Source organism: Nesoenas mayeri (genome assembly GCF_963082525.1).
Source record: "Nesoenas mayeri genome assembly, chromosome: 4".
In the NCBI taxonomy this organism is placed as follows: Eukaryota; Metazoa; Chordata; class Aves; order Columbiformes; family Columbidae; genus Nesoenas; species Nesoenas mayeri.
In genome coordinates this window covers 75,617,763-75,636,935 of record NC_137540.1, presented here as the reverse complement: position 1 = coordinate 75,636,935, position 19,173 = coordinate 75,617,763, and the positions used below count along the sequence as shown (strand labels likewise).

General features: G+C 43.9%; 1 protein-coding gene across 1 annotated transcript in view; it reads right to left on the bottom strand.

Annotated features, from left to right (window-relative positions):
• ATRN (attractin) overlaps positions 1-19,173 on the bottom strand; it is a gene marked incomplete at its 5' end in the record, with an annotated part of 175,113 nt that overhangs the window by 20,209 nt on the left and 135,731 nt on the right. Inside the window, one exon of the mRNA XM_080343966.1 lies at positions 14,130-14,208. Within this exon, the coding sequence (XP_080200092.1) occupies positions 14,130-14,208 (79 nt within the window). The remainder of the gene's footprint in view (positions 1-14,129; positions 14,209-19,173) is intronic.

Below are 19,173 nucleotides of genomic sequence, written 5' to 3'. Positions count from 1 at the left end.
GGGTGATGCAACTAAGCTTCGGAGCTATATAAATGTGTGGTTCTCACTCCAATTAAATATATATATATATATATATATATATATATATATATATATTCACTGCCATAAAAGGCAAGTGACAAAGTTTTCCTTAATTTCTGAAATAGAAAAATAAAAGGAAACAAAAAGCATTTTGAAGCAGATTGTAGATACTGTCACCAATTAAAAAACCCCAACAAATTCACACAAGCGGAGCTGTACAAGCGTTTGCAAGCGAACTTGGGTGTAACTCGTACGCGGGTAAAAGAAGGCGAAGAGTTCTCGAATATTTAAAGCACACCAGCAGATTGCAGACTAAAGCAAGTGTGAAACAGATTGCCGGGTTGTTGTTCCCGCAATTGTCCCCTTCAGCTATCGTAAAGCGCTTTGTTTAATGGCTATAAAATCAAAGAACAAGCTGTCCTGATGAAGACGTCCAAGAGCCTCACGAACTAAAAGCGATTAGCTCTTTAAAGAAGTTTCGTTCGCTCAAGAAAATGTGCAATTTGGCAACACGGCTCCTATTGAAGTCAAATAGTAGCTTCGAGAAATAAAAGCTTGAGCGCCGCAGAGATTTACTACGACAAAAGTGATGGGAAAAGTGATGTCGACAGCATCATTATTGCCTTTATTTGCTGAACTGGCCAAGAAAAGCCATAATTTTAGGGGTTGGGTTGTTCCCAATGTTTTTGGGGTTGTCCCCAAGTCAGTGGATTCTCAGTCAAAACGGGTAAAGCCAAAGGTCCAAACTCCAACCAAAGCAGCAAATACCTAAAGAACATCCCTTTCTCAACACCAGTTGCTGCTGTAGCACGAGTCAGGTCACAAAACCAATTCCCCTTCCCCAAATTAAGAATAAATCTGAGAAATAATTGTTCTATAAGCAGAATGTCGCTCTTTCCCCGCAGGCACACACTGCGCATGTTTAACCTGTGCATGGATGTAGCCGTCGATATCCGTTCAGCATGTCAAAATTTTTAATTAAAAGATTTTGTTATGTTGTAAGGGAGAAATTGTGGCATTTCCCCAGCCAAGACGCCGAGCGTGTCATTAGAAATCAGCAGCAATTAACATCAAGATCCTGCAGAACCTGGCTTAGCCTCCTTCCTAATGATTGGCTTTCTGAGATTTAAAATAATGAACCTCAATGTTCTTTCGAGCAAACCTTTGGTTTCTAGATCACACAATTAATAGGACAACCTGGGAAAACATTCAATCACTTAGGTCTGAAGAGGATTATTAAAGGCAAAACGTTTGACAGGCTTACAATGAAAACACATCAAAAAGTGTGTGCTGGAACGCACCAGTGGCCTTTAATATTTAAGTAACCACAAAGTGCGAGAACTTGCACAAGTTGCATTTGCATTGATTTTCTTTTTTCTTCCTCTATCAATAGAAAAACTCCTTCCAAAAAAAAAGCACAAGTTAAATCAATTGCAGAATGGGAAGTGTTGAAAGAAGAGGAGACTGAGGGGTGAACTCATTCATGGTTATCAATATATAAAGGGTGAGTGTCAGGAGGATGGAGCCAGGCTCTTCTTGGTGACAACCAATGGTAGGACAAGGGGCAATGGGTTCAAACTGGAACACAGGAGGTTCCACTTAGATATGAGAAGAAACTTGTTCCTGGTGAGGGTGTCAGAGCCTGGCCCAGGCTGCCCAGGGGGGTTGTGGAGTCTCCTTCTGTGCAGACATTCCAACCCGCCTGGACACCTTCCTGTGTAACCTCATCTGGGTGTTCCTGCTCCATGGGGGGATTGCACTGGGTGAGCTTTCCAGGTCCCTTCCAACCCCTGACATTCTGTAATCCTGTGATTCTCTGAAACAATATCTGAAGGTTTTGGTGCAACCAGCCACTAAGAAAACCTGAAAACCAACAAATTCAATAAATAGATGGTGGAGGAGAAAACCAGGAGGAAGGATGAGAGAGTTCAGCGCGTAGTACCCAGGACTAGAGGTGCTGATCCAGGAGCAAAATCTGCAGAAATGCAGGGTTTTCATTCTTTAAATTCGCGTCTGTTGAGTAATGGATAAGCCAAAGTGAATAGTGTGTAACTGACGGGAGAAAAACCGCCAGAGGAATTCAGGAGAAGCTTTTGGTGCAGGAGCACGGGCTCTCGTGCAGAAGAAAAACAGCTTTTCAGGTTACCGGGTTAATTGACTAATATAACCTATGCTGTGTTTTCTGACAAGAAAAGCCTGAACATTTTATTCACTATAATAAAGCAGTCACCGGTCTCTGTATAACCATCCCGCCACCATCCATCTCAGCAATTGCCCCCTGCACGATCTCCTTTACGAGCACAGGGCTATGGTACTTTTTTGGGATGGGGCTCTGATATTCCCAGCCAATTTTTTCCAGAAGAAAGCCAAGAGTTTGGGCTTTTATTTGCTCCTTATAAAGAATGGCTTTAGAAAAATCTAAGCAACACCAGAACCTGTAACAAACTCAAGTTCTTACATTAGTATTTCATCTCAATTTTCAATGGAGATGAGAAGAAGAAACAGGGATGAAAAAAATATGGGTGTGCTAAGCTAACAATGGGCATGGATGAAGTTCCATTTTAAGGTAGAGTAAAAGCAAAGCAAGCAGGAAAGGGAGTAAAGTTATGAATATTAATACATTAATGAATATATTAATGAATATTTCCAGCAGACGGGTCATATTGAGGCAGGGTATCAGCAGGTACCATTATACCAGTCTAAGGAGGTGAACTTTGAAAACAGGAGCTAGAAAAGAGCAACAGTCTTATCAACAGGTTTTCTTTTTGTTCCCAACCCCCCAGGAATTTGTAGATCTAACTCTTCAAAATTCAGATCCTTCTGGATCTATAACTTGGTTTTAGATGCATAGCTACTGTGGGCATGCAGAGGAGATAACAGAATCACACAAGAATCGACTGGGCTGGAAAAGACCTAAGAGATCATCCAGTCCAACCCTTGGTCCAACTCCAGCCCATTGACTAGATCATGGCACTAAGTGCCATGGCCAATCTCAGTTTCAAAACCTCCAGGGCCGGTGAGTCCAGCACCTCCCTGGGCAGCCATTCCAATGCCTGACCACTCTCTCTGCACAGAATTGCTTTCTCATCTCCAGCCTCAATTTCCCCTGGCAGAGTTGAAGCCCATGGCCCCTTGTCCTATTGCTGATGCCTGGGAGACCAATCCCCTAACATTTTGGTTTTGGAGGAAGTTTTGCTGAAAATACTTCAACAGAGCAAAGTTTTGATGAGACAAGTACAATTAAAGACCATCCATTGAGGATTCAGACTGCAACCTTGGAGGTTGCAATGAATTTGGGATGGGGCTCCCAAGCTAAGGCTACAATCAGCCTCCTGCTGAACTGGGTTTGTATTTCTGTATCAACGTGGAAAATATCAAGCTCCATTCTGCAAAGAACAAGGAAAATCAGCAGCTGTGCTGCGTTCTCCATGCTGTCCACAGCTGGCTTTCAATACCAGGATACTCTGAAATCAGCAGCGTGTATGGAACCATTTCCCTGTCTGTATTGCAAAGATAAACTGGTTCAATGGGCCAAAATCCAACCAACAGTGAATCTGAAGAAAGTAACAACTCCAGTGACATGGTAAGAGAAAAGAGATAAAGATAATGAAACAAACCAATTTGTACTCTTGTTAAGATGTTTAGAAAAAAAAAAAATTGGGGCAGAACAGAATATTTGGGATTTTCCTGTATCGATCCTAAGCGCGGAGCTCCACCACACAAACTGTAAAGGTGGTGTTCTCCAAATCCAGTTGCTGTCCATCCCCCCAAACCCAAGTTAAACAGGGGGTGATAAGGAAGCAGAACAAAGTTGTATCCTTCCTGATCAATCTTTTAAATGGAATCATAGAATCACAGAACAGTTTGGGTTGAAGGGCCCTCCCCAGCTCCCCCAGTGCCCTCCCTGCCATGATAGGGACATCTTCACCAGCTCAGGTTGCTCAGAGCCCCGTCCAGCCTGGCCTGGGATGTCTCCAGGGATGGTTCATCCACCACCTCTCTGGCCAACCTGGGCCAGGCTCTCACCACCCTCAGGGACAACAATTTCTTCCTCATGTCTAGTATCAGTTCTGCAAAGTTATTCAAGTGTGCCAGTCCCCTTATATGTTCCCTCCAAGGCTCTGCACAATGTATGGAACACACAATCCAATCAAACACCTAAAGGTACTGAGCAAAGGGTAAAACTCTCCCAGCGCAGCTTATCAGCTCATACTTGACCACTTACTGACTGAAGTCACGGCAATTTTGTTGGGGCCAGAGTACAGAGAGCACTCTTGTTCTTCTAAAACATACTGGGTAGAGTGGTTGCACTGGGAGACAGGCATTTGGAGCTTATTCCTGCACATCCTGGATTGCTCTAAGGGCTTCATTTGAATTCAGATGGTAGCTCATCCCTTTTGTGCCTGCACATAAACCATCAACTACTTATTTCCAGGTACCGCTGCGTGACTAACCTAGAAAACCTTGCTTAGAGAACTTGTCTTAGAGCTCTCCTGTAATGACGTTTAGATTGGATATTAGGAAAAAGTTACTAGGAAAGGGTTGTTGGGTATTGGAACAGGCTGCCCAGGGCAGTGCTGGAGTCACCATCCCTGGAGGGCTGGACAGACGGACATGAGGTTCTCAGGACATGGGGCTGTGCCAGGGGTGGGGGAACAGTTGGACTCGATGATGTTGAGGGTCTCTTCCAACCTCCTTTGGAGGAGTTGTCCCTTCTGGTGGCAGTGGCAACGGCAGCTAGATGGAGCTGCATGTCTACATGGCCACCAATGAGGGGTAGTCAGACATCGCTATGGATTACTTTGAAGTAACATATATATCCTGGTGTGGGAACCTTTGCTTCACATTATAGTTACTTGGTGACCTTGTGGGGAAAGGGAGGAATCAATGGAGCTGCCTACAAAACAAAAAGGGGCGTCAGCAAAGAAATAAACGTACAAGATAGAAACACTGCACGAAGATGGGCCACATTGTCTCAGAAATAAGTGATTTAAAGCATTTAGATACAATTACATTAACTACCATGTAAGTCGACAAACAAACAATTTCCTCTGACACCTCCATCATCACTGAAAATTAAGTTTTTAAGCCCCTAGAGCAGTGCACATATTAATGTTAGCTAATTAGTTTTGTAACTGACTTTGCAGGCTTTGTTGAAAGAGAGAAGAGGAGAGAATTAATGTTCAAATGCTTCTCAACAGGCATTTCCACACTTCAAAACTATAATAAACCAGAAAGCAAAGCTGCTGGGAAGTTGCCTCATGCTGAAACGACAGAAGATATTTAATTCAGGGCTGATTAAGATAAGCAAGTTATTCATCATAATCATGCCCAGTAGGAGGGCACAGAAAACCTGACCTTTAATAAGAAGAATAAGATATCATTTCTTTTTAAAAGACCAGAAGTATATAACCCACGCGGACTAAAATATACACCAGTACTGGATAATTACACAATGGCAGAGCGCACCTTTGATGGACTTCGGTCTTCTGGTGGAATTACACAATGCTGTTTCTCTCCCTGATTTTTCCAAATGGCTACATTAGATACCTGTGCCACCAATTCCTATCATTGCAGAGAGACCCAGGAGTTTGTATGACAACACCTTCAGTTGTGGGTTTTTTTTAAACAAGGCTGAACTCCCCTAGAGCCAGACTTGGTAAGTCTAGCTTCATCATCTCAAATACCGGCCAACCGGTCTTTTTTTGGGTTATACTAAAAGCAAGTTAATTCTCTAGCGGCAACACAAACAAAGGAGGTTGTTGGTCTCTTCTTCCAAGTAGCAAGAGAAAGGACCAGAGGAAACAGCCTCAAGTTGCGCCAGGGGAGGTTGAGGTTGGATCTGGGGATCAATTTCTTCCCCAAAGGGCTGTAGGGCATTGGAACAGGCTGCCCAGGGCAGTGCTGGAGTCACTGTCCCTGGAGGGGTTTAAAAGGCGTTTAGACGAGGTTCTCAGGGCCATGGTTTAGTGCCAGAGACAGGTAATGGTTGGACTCGATGATCCTGGGGCTCTTTTCCAACTGAAATGATTCTATGACTCTAGAACCACTAAAGACTATGTGAGAAGAACCCAGTTGGATTCCAACGTTGTGTATGTGATTGCCAACCTGATATTTTGGTGTCCTATGCAGAGATATTAAAGCTACAAACAGTCGGCTGTAACTGGCCATCTGCAACTTCAACCAGAGACAAGCTCAATTAGGCACAGAAGTGACAGGAGCATGTTCAAACAAAATCGGACCATCAATTTCCCCTCGAGCCAGAATCTCTTGTCAACATTAATATTTTGGGATGTTTTTCCTCTTCAGAACGTCTCTTATTTCTGCTATAATTTCCTTCAGTTGGTGACCAAAGCCACATAGATCACTGCAGACAGCGTGCAGCATTCGTATTTTGGAAAAAGCCTACAGGCACTATGAGTTGGTTCCCATTCATAGATTTTAAATTTAGGGGTAGCGGAACAAAAGTTACGATTATTTGATCTGACTCCTGCATAGTACGAGCCAGCGAACTGCACCACGGGCTTGGCCTAGAAAAGATCACAGGATCCCAGAATGTCAGGGGTTGAAGGGACCTGGAAAGCTCATCCAGTGCAATCCCCCCATGGAGCAGGAACACCCAGATGAGGTTACACAGGAAGGTGTCCAGGGGAGTTGGAATGTCTGCAGAGAAGGAGACTCCACAACCCCCCTGGGCAGCCTGGGCCAGGCTCTGACACCCTCACCAGGAACAAGTTTCTTCTCAAATTCAAGTAGAACCTTTTGTGTTCCAGTTTGAACCCATTGCCCCTTGTCCTACCACTGGTTGTCACCAGAAGAGCCTGGCTCCATCCTCCTGACACTCCCCCTTTCCATACTGATCCCCAGGAATGAGTCCCCCCTCAGTGTCCTCTTGTCCAGCTCCAGAGCCCCAGCTCCCTCAGCCTTTCCTCACAAGGGAGATGCTCCACTCCCTTGAGCATCTTGGTGGCTGCGCTGGACTCTCTCCAGCAGTTCCCTGTCCTGCTGGAACTGAGGGGCCACAGCTGGACACAAGATTCCAGATGTACCTTTCAAAAGCATTCAAATTCTGACCTAAGCACCATGTTTCTAAAAAAAACTGTTGGCATTGCTACTCTTACCATTAAAAAGAGGAGAAAAGCAAAACAGCCGTTGCCTTTTTTACCCCCAGTTGCAGATACTGGGTTTTACGCCTTGGGCTGATCATTTAGAAGACCCTCATCCCATCATGAATCTTCTACAATTCCTCTTCGCAGACAATGACTCAACATCATCAAATCTCAATATGTTCTTCCTTGGATAAAATGAGTAATTTGTGACGCTTTAGTCTCTCGCTTATCTTCCAGACAACATATTAATCTCACAGTGTTTTCTGTACCATCTGCAACACTCAAGACGTTGCTGAGATCGCAATGGACACAGCGCTCCAGTAACCAGTTGCACACAATGGTAACATTATACTCTTAATTTATTACTCTACTCACAAATCTAGGAATTGGGAATTTATGTTGGCTTAGTAAGTCACCACAGCCACCATTTCAGTCTATTGTCCAGCGGATAGGTATTTCGGGGAAGTAAACTGACCCTATTTAAAAAAATACATACACAGGCTTAAGTTTCACCTTAATGAGCCAACAGAGTGTGTTGACCATGTAAATCTGGATCTCCGTTATCTGCTTGCCATGATTTCTCACTCCTCCAATTCATGTTTCCTCTACAAACTACACCATCACTGATTTAATATTTTCTTCTCGCTGACAGACACTGAATAGCACTGTTGGTGCTGTTGAACAAGCAGGTCCAACGTGCCAAACAGCTGCTGGGAGCCTGGAGAACTCGGCAGGAACTTCAAGATCAGCACATCCCGTTTCTCACAAGCACCTGGGACTGCCCAAATTCAACAGTTTCACAGAATCACAGAATCATTTTGGTTGGAAGAGACCCTCAAGATCATTGAGCCCAACCATAACCTAATTCTAGGACTAATCCACGTCGCTAAAAACCTCGTCTAAATGCCATTTAAACACCTCCAGGGATGGTGACTCCACCACTGGCCTGGGCAGCCTGTTCCAATGTCCGACAACCCTTTTTAGGCATAATTTTTTAGGGACATTTGTCGTCTGACCTTTTAAGGCAAACAGCAGATCCTTCCAAGGCACCACTGGAGCCTCTGGACAGTGACAAAGATCCTGATCTACAGTTAGTTTGAAAACATTCCAAACCCAAATCCTTTTCTTTGACAAAGGATGCCCTAAATCACAGTCTAAGAGAGAAAACACATGAGATGAATGAAATGCTAACAGGTGAGAGTAGGAAGGGGAAGCAAATGAAGGCAGAGCAATAAATAATCCACAGCACACATCCCTTGGAAAGTCTTTGCTGTAAAAATGAACACTGAAAACCCTCCGCATAAAAAGTATTCGGTGTTCAGGGCCGTTACAGCCAAGGATGCCAGTGAATAAAGAAGGGCTGCTACATTTTGAATACACTTGGGAGGGAAAAAGGTTTCAGCACTGAGGTCAGGATGGAAAAGAATAATCCTTGCGGTAAATCAATACACAAAACCCATCCTGAATAAGTTGGGAGTAAAAATGCTCAGTCCTGGATAGTCTTGGCAAGCAAGACAGTGAAACATAGACAGTTTTATGTATGTTGAGGGTGTGGTTGAGCTCTAGATACCCAAATTTAGTGATGTCCACATGTACTTAGTGCTGATGTTCCCAATGCGTCCCAAGGGGACACGGAGGGTGATCCAGTTGATAGTTACACCGAGTCAATCCAATCAATAAAATATGCTTAATTGGCTAGAAATGGTAAGAAGAGCTATTTCTGGCTCAATGTGGAGGAGAAGCAGCAGACTGAGGGTGAAGAGAAGAGGATCTGGATGCTAAAATAAAACAACAGGGCAGAAAATTCACGACAGCAGATGGGCATATTGGATTTCTAATGCCAGTCTCGTACCTTGTGCATTATTCTCTATCACCACCTTGATACATTTAACGTGTCATTTTCTAGAGACAAGATCTAAAGGTTTCCTATCCCTATTTCCTAATGTCATTCACCTCATCCTAAGCCTCCTATAAAAGCTGTCTTTTTATTTCCATTTTCCCTCTTTAAGATGTCTGAAGATACTTAAACTTGGTGCTCACTGGAGGGGGAATAAACACACAATTTACAGTCCCATCTCCTCCCTGCCTGATATGACACAAATCGTTCCCATTTTTACTTCAGGTCAAGTTTTATACTCTGCGAGGCCTCAACTTGTGTTCAGCGCTCCAAAGTCATTTTCCTACAACTCCACATTTGTTTGCACACCCGAAAGAGCCTTTAGGAGGCTGAGGAACATCAGCACCAACACGTGCCAATGGCATCCTGGGGTGGGTTAGAAGGGGGTGGTCAGTAGGTCAGAGAGGTTCTCCTGCCCCTCTGCTCTGCCCTGGGGAGACCACACCTGGAATCTTGTGTCCAGTTGTGGCCCCTCAGTTCCAGCAGGACAGGGAACTGCTGCAGAGAGTCCAGCGCAGCCACCAAGATGCTGAAGGGAGTGGAGCATCTCCCGTGTGAGGAAAGGCTGAGGGAGTTGGGGCTCTGGAGCTGGACAAGAGGACACTGAGGGGGGACTCATTGCTGGGGATCAATATGGAAAGGGGCAGTGTCAGGAGGATGGAGCCAGGCTCTTCTCGGTGACAACCGATGATAGGACAAGGGGTAATGGGTGCAAACTGGAACACAGGAGGTTCCACTTAAATTTGAGAAGCAACTTGTTGGGGGTGAGGGTGGCAGAGCCTGGCCCAGGCTGCCCAGGGAGGTTGTGGAGTCTCCTTCTGTGCAGACATTCCAACCCGCCTGGACACCTTCCTGTGTAACCTCATCTGGGTGTTCCTGCTCCATGGGGGGATTGCACTGGATGAGCTTTCCAGGGCCGTTCAACCCCTGACATTCTGGGATTCTGTGATGTGCGAGCAGCTGGTCCTGTTCTGTCCTCTATGTATCTCAGATTAAGCTTCAGCTACCTACTTTGCACTGTGATAAGAAGTGAGGCACTCGCGATGCTCATATTGGAAGCAGAAGTGATTGATAGCTGGGAATTACCTGCAGATTGCATTATATTTTACTTACTTTTGGGTTAAGATTAGAGAACAAGCGCAGAATTACTACAGCAAAGCCCATGGGAAGCGGGCGACTGTAACTCAACTATTTCTAAAAATACAGCCCAAACCAGAGAATTATCTTCCTCCAGGGCTGCAGCATATATTAATTTAAAGCTTACAATATGCTGGCTGGATTGGATGGATAAACTTGTGTACACTTAAAACAGTATTGTATTAATCACTATTTTAACGACGACTGTTTAAAGGGAGCCTTGACAGGATTTATTGAGAGTCTGTATAGTAGAAATCCTACAAGCTATAGAATCAGATAATACCAACTTTGGGGCAGATTTTTGTTTCAGGAGACATACTTTATATACCTTTATATACCTAATAACGCCATGGCCAATATTTAAAACACTTCCCCTCAAGTTTTGCAAGTATTTCTAACAAGAGCGGGACGGAATAGCAGAGATCTATGAACGACAAGATCAAGTCCCTAGATGGAAAGAAGGAGCAAGACAAGCAGCAGGTAAAGACAGGAAAAGAACCGCCTGTCAAATAAACTGAATTTACACAAAAACACGCCAATATGTTGCTAGCACTCCATTATTTTTGCCCCTTAAAACACGCATCAGACTGAAAGCAACTTAATTTATAGAGACGTTGCTCATTTAGGCCACTGCTAAAATGAGCTCTTAAGCTCAGTCTTTACTTCTCAGTCTATATTCCTTATACATTCCTAGATAACATTTAACCCCAGGAGCCAACGGGGAGTGTTATGCTGACTCCAGTTTGCTTTCTTGCCAAGAAAGCGAGAAGGATAAAATAAGCCTTAGTACAAATTTATCTACCTTCAGAGAATACGGAAAACCTTAAAGACAAATTATTTCAAAGACTAAGGGTTATCTGTTTGAAAACCACCCATTATATTATGCATTTGAGTTCACTGGTAAGAGCAAAAAACATCTGAGGCAGAAAGGAGAAGAGTTATCAGACATCATCCTGCTTTATTATAACAAAAAAGATCCTCAGATTGAATAAATTTATATTATTCCCACTACTGCACTGGAAAGTACAACCAGATACGGCTTTTTGAAGATATGCAAGAAACAGGCACTTGCAAAGAACTTCAGCATGGTAAAAATTAATCCCCAGAATACTCTTCATCGGCTACTCCGTGTGAATAAACCACACTTGAATAGAATAATGACAAGCTTGGGTGCCTGCAGCTGCCAAGAGCTTCATCCCAGCAGGGAGGAAAATCCATGGGAATGGGAGGATTTCACCCCAAAAATCCAAAAGATGGGGAAAAAAACACCACATCCCTTAGGGAAAGTTACCTGGTGACAACGTATAGAGACTTATGTATAGAAAGAACACGCGGATTCACTTGAATAAAGCCTGGCTTATCTCATTTTGCTTACAAAAAGAACAGATTGCACAAGACTAAACTCCTAAAAATAATCCCAGGTGCAGTCCAGCCTAACTCTGCTATATCTGTACATCATACAGGGCTCTGCTTTCCATGGGTTTAGGGCAAGAAAAGCCCAAGAATGTGTCGTTGTCTCCCTTTTACCACATAGGACCCACCTCTCTATACATTTCAGCATTTATGCTCAAAAACTGGAAATAAGGAGACATTCTTCTTGTAACTCAGCGATATGTTTGCCGTCCTGTCACCCTGAGTGCTTAGGGTGTAAAATTAAATTGGTTTCAAGTGAGAAGCAAGAAAAAAAGTTTGTTAACAAAAAACCCCACTAAATGCACCAGGGATAAACAAGGAGGATATTTTGGGGGGTGTAAAAGTGCAATATTTTTTTACATGCTGCAAACAACAAAATTTAGGGAATCACAGAATCCCAGAATGTCAGGGGTTGGAAGGGACCTGGAAAGCTCATCCAGTGCAATCCCCCCATGGAGCAGGAACACCCAGATGAGGTTACACAGGAAGGTGTCCAGGCGGGTTTGTTAGCATTCAAGGACACATAACCACGGGTGTAGTTATATGCGGTGCTTTATTTCAGCGCTGGGAAACCAGGGGTTCGCACTCAAAGCTGGCTTCGCAGGTCAGTTTAAGTTACACAGTATTTATACAGTCCATTCACATACATATTTATATATTCATTAAGATACATAACGGTTACTCACTATTGATTACAACATCGATTGCAACATCTTGGAAGTATTTTGAGCATGTGCAGTGTCCTCACTCTATGCATATTTAGGCTAATATAAAAGCTAGGTTGTTAAGATAAGAGTGTACTCGAACACGATATGCTTGAACATCCTCTCAGTGACAGTTTACAAAACTGATTCATCCTTTCAGGAACACTTTGTAAAACTGGTTCGGTTACTAACAGGTTGGAATGTCTGCAGAGAAGGAGACTCCACAACCCCTCTGGGCAGCCTGGGCCAGGCTCTGCCACCCTCACCAGGAACAAGTTTCTTCTCAAATTCAAGTGGAACCTCCTGTGTTCCAGTTTGCACCCATTGCCCCTTGTCCTATCATTGGTTGTCACTGAGAAGAGCCTGGCTCCATCCTCCTGACACTCTCCCTTTCCATATTGATCCCCAGGAATGAGTCCCCCCGCAGTGTCCTCTTGTCCAGCTCCAGAGCCCCAGCTCCCTCAGCCTTTCCTCACACGGGAGATGCTCCACTCCCTGCAGCATCTTGGTGGCTGCGCTGGACTCTCTCCAGCAGTTCCCTGTCCTGCTGGAACTGAGGGGCCACAGCTGGACACAAGATTCCAGGTGTGGTCTCCCCAGGGCAGAGCAGAGGGGCAGGAGAACCTCTCTGACCTACTGACCACCCCCTTCTAACCCACCCCAGGTCCCATTGGCTTCCTGGCCACAAGGGCCCAGTGCTGGCTCATGGTCACCCTGCTGTCCCCAGGACCCCCAGGTCCCTTTCCCCTACGCTGCTCTCTAATAGGTCATTCCCCAACTTACACTGGAACCTGGGGTTGTTCCTGCCCAGATTCAAGACTCCACACTTGGTTCTTACTTGGTTCATCCTGACATAGACACCTATATCTGGTAACCCAGCTGCACTTTAGTGTCCATTAGCTGCACCGAGTAGAAGAGCTTCACAACACACACAATAACACACACGATAACCAACTTACACTGGAACCTGAGGTTGTTCCTGCCCAGATTCAAGACTCTACACTTGCCCTTGTTCTATTTCATTACATTTCTCCCTGTCCAGCTCTCCAGCCTGTCCAGGTCTCTGATGGCAGCACAGCTTCTGGAGCTGGTTCAGTTCATGGTGAGGTGAAGAGGGGGAAGCTCTGGCTCTAGAAACTGCTTTTTTAATTAGTACTCTATAGCTCTTCAAACTGTGGGTGGCTTCTTATGCTACTGTGTTCCAGGGGAAAAAAAAACCAAACCAAAAAACAATGAACAATCAAACAAACAAACAACAAAACAAAGACAAAAACTGCAAAAACATCGAAAAAAACCCAATAAAGAAAAATCACAAAACCAACTAAGCAAAAGATCAAACCAACAAAACCAGCCCCAAAATACCCCACACAAAACCAAAATAAAAGCAAATCAAAAATAACAAAACACCCTAAAATATTTAGATAAGCTTTTTATTTGAAACTAGGGATCAGCCTTTCTTTTAACAGATTAAAGTGAGAGCTAATGTGGTTCTGGGCCTGAGCACAAAAACATCCCTTTTAAAACACCTGTAATGAATTTCCTACTTTGCGGCGTTTTCATATTCGTGATGTTCAGAACCCGAGTTCTGGGAACTCAGGACATTCAACCCTATTATTATTATTTTGTGCTTCACAGAAACTGCAGCATCAGGACACTAAAATAGCATCATTTGTCACTGAAACTGCAATCGAAAACGCAATATTATAAATCCCTCAACAGAAGCATTTATAGATTAGTGGAGCTTATCCTTAACTGAAGGTTAATGCTATGCATATGTGAATAAATACGAGAGGGAAGAACTATACAAAAGGGCATTTAAGAGATAGCAATGGGTTTCGTCATCCCAACCTCTCTTCGTCGCGATGCCCAGCAACTTTGCTTAATCTTCCAAACCACGGCGGCCACCAGGAGCAAAGACAGGAAACAACTGTAAAGGAAACAAAGAAAGAACGATAAATACCTTGTTGTCCTTGCTCGTAACTGAAAAACTCGAGCGAATCAAACAAAGCAGGGTAAAAGTTCATATGGTATGGAGAGGTACTTGGATGTAAGATAATGGAGCAGCGCAAAGTGTTTCGCATAGTTCGGTGCTCATGATGCCTGGAACAATGTACATTATTTTCAGAGGAAACTATTGTTCCAAAGTTACCTATTTGACCTCCTTAGATGACACGCAGCGATTTTTACCATGGAATCAGAACAGTAAGGCCAAAACATTTAATCATATTGTCAGAGCCATTATTGACTATCTTTGACGTTATTTAAAGCGAGATGATAATCCAAAAAAGAAAAGCTTGGGAAAATAATGATTATTTTTTCTTTTCAAATTACAGAAATAAAATAAATTGTATAGCAGTTGGATTCTTTCTAACAAGTTGCTGGAGAACTACCGGCATTTCTTGATTTCCCCAAATCTGTGTTTCTTTTCTTAAATCTAAAGAGAAGAAGAGGATGAATAGATTGAACAACTTCTAGGGAAAATGCGAAGAAGCAGATTTAACAAAAAACTGTTATATTAAGAAAAGCCGACTTCATTGACAGTTATGATCTTATCAAACTGAATAATGAGCAGCTTCACGAGCTTTCTAAGATGACAATTTCTCCTTTTGTGCATCCGAATGCCAGTGAACGTCTCAATTACCGCACTGATGGGCAAGAGAAAACTTCTCCAAACCTCTTTTCCCTTGCTCTGGTGTATATTTCAAGAGAACATTTAAAGGAGGATTAACCAGAATGGATGATTTATTTCCTAAAGTGCATTATTTCCCAGGGCAGTGGTGGAGTCACCATCCCTGGAGGGTTGGACAGACAGACATGAGGTTCTCAGGACATGGGGCAGTGCCAGGGGTGGGTTATGGTTGGACTCCATGATCTTAAGGGGCTTTTCCAACCAAAATGATTCTGTTTCTTTGATCCTGTTGAAGGGGGAACCTGTGTGCCCCTCTCCCCACCTCTGGGCACAGAGCGGTTCTTGCCATTCTGGGGGTCCCAATGAAGACCCACAGTCAGCCAAGAAAGACTATGGCAGGAGAAAGACCACGACCACCCAATATTTTCTGCCTTCAAATGCAAACTCAGCTCTGCTTGCAGAAATCCATCCTTTTTGTACATCCCTAAACCTCCTATTTGCAAACAATACTGTAGTTTCCACTATGCTCTCCCATCCTACTCATAAAAAATCCATGACCCCAATGATATCGCCCTCCACAACTGCCTGAAAGGAGCTTGGAGCCAGGGGGGTCGGGCTCTGCTCCCCAGGAACAAGCGCCAGGAGCAGAGGAAACGGCCTCAAGTTGCGCCAGGGGAGGTTGAGGTTGGATCTGGGAACAATTTCTTCCCCAAAGGGCTGTGGGGCATTGGAACAGGCTGCCCAGGGCAGTGCTGGAGTCACCATCCCTGGAGGGTTGGACAGACGGACATGAGGTTCTCAGGGACATGGGGCAGTGCCAGGGGTGGGTTATGGTTGGACTCGATTATCTTGAGGATCTTTTGCAACCAAAGTGATTCTATGATTCTATCTGCATCTTCAGTCCAGCCTCTCAGGAACCTTTGCTCCTCCACTTCCCACCTCCAGACCAGAATCAGCTCGGGACCTTCTCCACTCTTCCCTTCCCACACCTTCTGGCCCTGATGGAGAAGTCTCATGTTGCCAGTTTAACACAATTCCTGATCTTTTCCCCAGAACAGCAGGAGAGCTCCACAAGGCTGGATCCTAGAGGAGGTTCCTTGTCTGGGTCTCAGGACATTTCATTCATTTTTTCTCTGCAATTAGCACCCTAAATCATCACAAAAAACGGGACAAGATTTCCAGTCAAATAGGGAAATTCCAGGCAATCTAATGAAACCAATTTTCAGAGGTTGCTTGGGGCAACACACCTAACGGTTATAAGGTTTGCTAATGCCTACAAAGCCCAACAAGCCTCCAATCTATCCCATCATCATCCTAAAGGGCAACCTGCTCTTCCCCATTCCTTTAGATGAGGTTCTTAGGAACATAGTTTAGTGCTAGAGTAAGGTTATGGTTGGACTCAATGATCCTGAGGGTCTCTTCCAGTCAAAATGATTCTATGATAAATTCTTCTACTTGGATGTGAAGCCACAGACGCACTGTGGACAAAAAACCCACAGCTCGTGGTGATGACGGATGGCGCCTCATCCCCCCGTTCCATGTTGTCCCCTCTCTTGATGCCATTTACCTCGTCCGAGCTGCCAGGAACTGCACATTTTGTCTTTCAAAAACCACTTTGGCAACTGGGAGTCCTGCTCTACAGCTTCACATTCTTTAGCAGAGAGTAGTGCAAAGACTTGGAAATATTTATCATTAAATAAAAAGGATGCATGGCAAGAACTAAACCCTGAGATGCAGCAGAGGAGCTTGGTCCTGATTATATATCTCACTATCCATAGCCTTATATATGATGAAAGCTGCACATGATCGGGCACTGAACATGGAAGGGGCAGCCAATAGACAATGTCATTGAATTTTCAAGCTTAGATACGTACAGAAATACGTTTTACTATCACTTAGTATACGATAGTGAAAAACTGGCACTTGTGTGACTTCAGCATTAAAATGCCTGTATGGCTTTTAAAGACTCCTATGGTGCCTATTTCATTATAAAGTTAAGCAGGATCACAGAGAGATTTGTTTGTCCTTTTTCATTTTAAGAGTTACATATTCCAAATCACTTCCCCCACATTTTCTCTCAATATTAAAATCTGACATTATTTCTCTGTAGCAGCCTGGCCATTCTTCTGCAAACACAAGCGGTTTAGAAGCATCTTTAATGGCTATTTTCTTTTTCCTTTTTGAGAGGTACTGGATTACTACAGGCTTTTGCACTAAGAAACAATCTGCCCCCATTAACATACATTCAATCTTTAATTGCTATTTTGGTAACTAAGATAACACGCATAACTGATGATTGATGTTTTCATCCCTCCAGCTTTCCCTTTCAGTAACATTTTAACATCATTGTACAAATGGAGGGTGGAAATGAAATCTTCAAGGCAGCGGGGAAAACTGTTCCTGTCTCCACGTGTAATTTCATATACAAAATCAACAATATTTAAAATATTTCCCAGGACAGGCCACCAAACTCCATGTCTGCCGGGCAATGGTGTTCACGTCGTGACTCCAGAGAGAAGTTTAATCTCAGGTTAAAGTATTTGATTAATAAATGTGGTTTACGGGCAACAGGTACTGCCATGGTTTATCCGAGTCTACCCGCTCCATATCCCTTTATTTGGGGAGAGGAGATGGAAGTCCAAAGGGCAGAGGAAAAGGGTGAAGAAGCTCCATCAATCTCTCCTATAAAGGCTCATTTCTGAGAGTTTTTACCTTCAGGAGGAGTTTTTGGGAGGTCAAGCGTAACGATGAGGCTGCTTTGTACCAGTAAAGTGAATGGCATGTCCACCCTCCCCGAGGTGACCCCGACAAGGACGTATTGCGTTGCATTCACATTTCTATCAGACAGCGCCAGGAACACATGCACTGAAGATACACATCAAAACACGCTAAACTCCTATGAGGATGGTTCATTTTTAGGAAAAATATGACCTCAGCCAGTTGTAAACGTCAGGTATGGACTTAGTTTCGGTTGATTTGAACGTGGCATCTCCCTACATATTCATTTACTGCCTTGGAGGACAAAGCCAGAGGGAACTAAGAGGATCACTTCCATCCTTATATTAAATCCCCTTTCCAAAATGCAACATTGCACAAGACAGTACAGCCTGAGCCCTTCATGGATTTCTCTTTCCTGCCTCACTTCTGGCACCACAGCCAAGACTTTGTGAAGAAAAGCAGAATTAACAATTAAAGACTAATAAAAACTCCTTCTGAAACGCTCACCACAGTACCTTCTATTTCAAAGTAACAGCACCATACGTCTCCGTACCGTCACAAGGAGGCAGCAAATACCCACAAAAGCCATAAAATCACTACGGAAATATGTTTTCCCCCTTGCACCACCTCCCCTTGGCAGCATTTGGGGAGCAATAAAAGGCAGCACCCGTTTGTGGGGCTGCAGTTCATCACCTGCTGGAAGAGCCCCCGGGGTGGAGCAAAGTCAAGATCTATCTGCTGGGTTTACTCAGCCTAAACCATCTGAAATAAGTTAAAAAGACCTGTCTTCACCTCAGTAGCTCTAAAGGTGGGGTTTTTTTCCTCCCATACCTTCTCTTGGAAAGCAACTGTGTAAATATGGAAGCGGTGCAAAGAAATAGCTGCAAATATCCACCCATTTCCAAGTGGTTTTGAAGATAAAGCTTTGCTGCAGGACTTGCTTTACCTTCTTTTTCTTTCAACTCCAAAAATAACAGCCTACCCAGAGCCTCCTCCATCCCTGAAATCCGCTGTTAATTCAAGTCTACACATCCTCCCATCCCCAAAAATGCTTTTGGGGCCTTTCTCCTCTCTGAATACAAGGGAACAGGGACAGAAATGTTCTTGGGCTGGGAACATCCCAGCACGGTCCATAGGCAGCACTGGGAATATCACATCCAGGCGAAGTGGCTGTACCTGGACCATCAGCTGCTGGGTTTCAGTTTTCTTAAGCGCAGTTTAAGAGCAGTTCAATTTTTCCAACAGAAAGAAAAGAGGAAACCAGAAAACTCAGATGTGAAGCCAGATCAGAAGGAAAAAGAGCCATCTAGAGAGCTTTTCTCCCCAGGGAAATCTGAATATGACTCCACATGTGGGTGAGGTTCTACCCAATGCAGCTTTTATTGGCCTGGACAAGTTACAAAAGTTTATGCATACGCAGCATAAATGTCGCAATACAGGGAGGAGTTACAATTAGATTTTGCAGACAATATTCTATTTGATAAACAGCTTCGAATCATTGAATGTCCCGAGCGTGAAGGGACCCACAAGGATCATCGAGTCCAA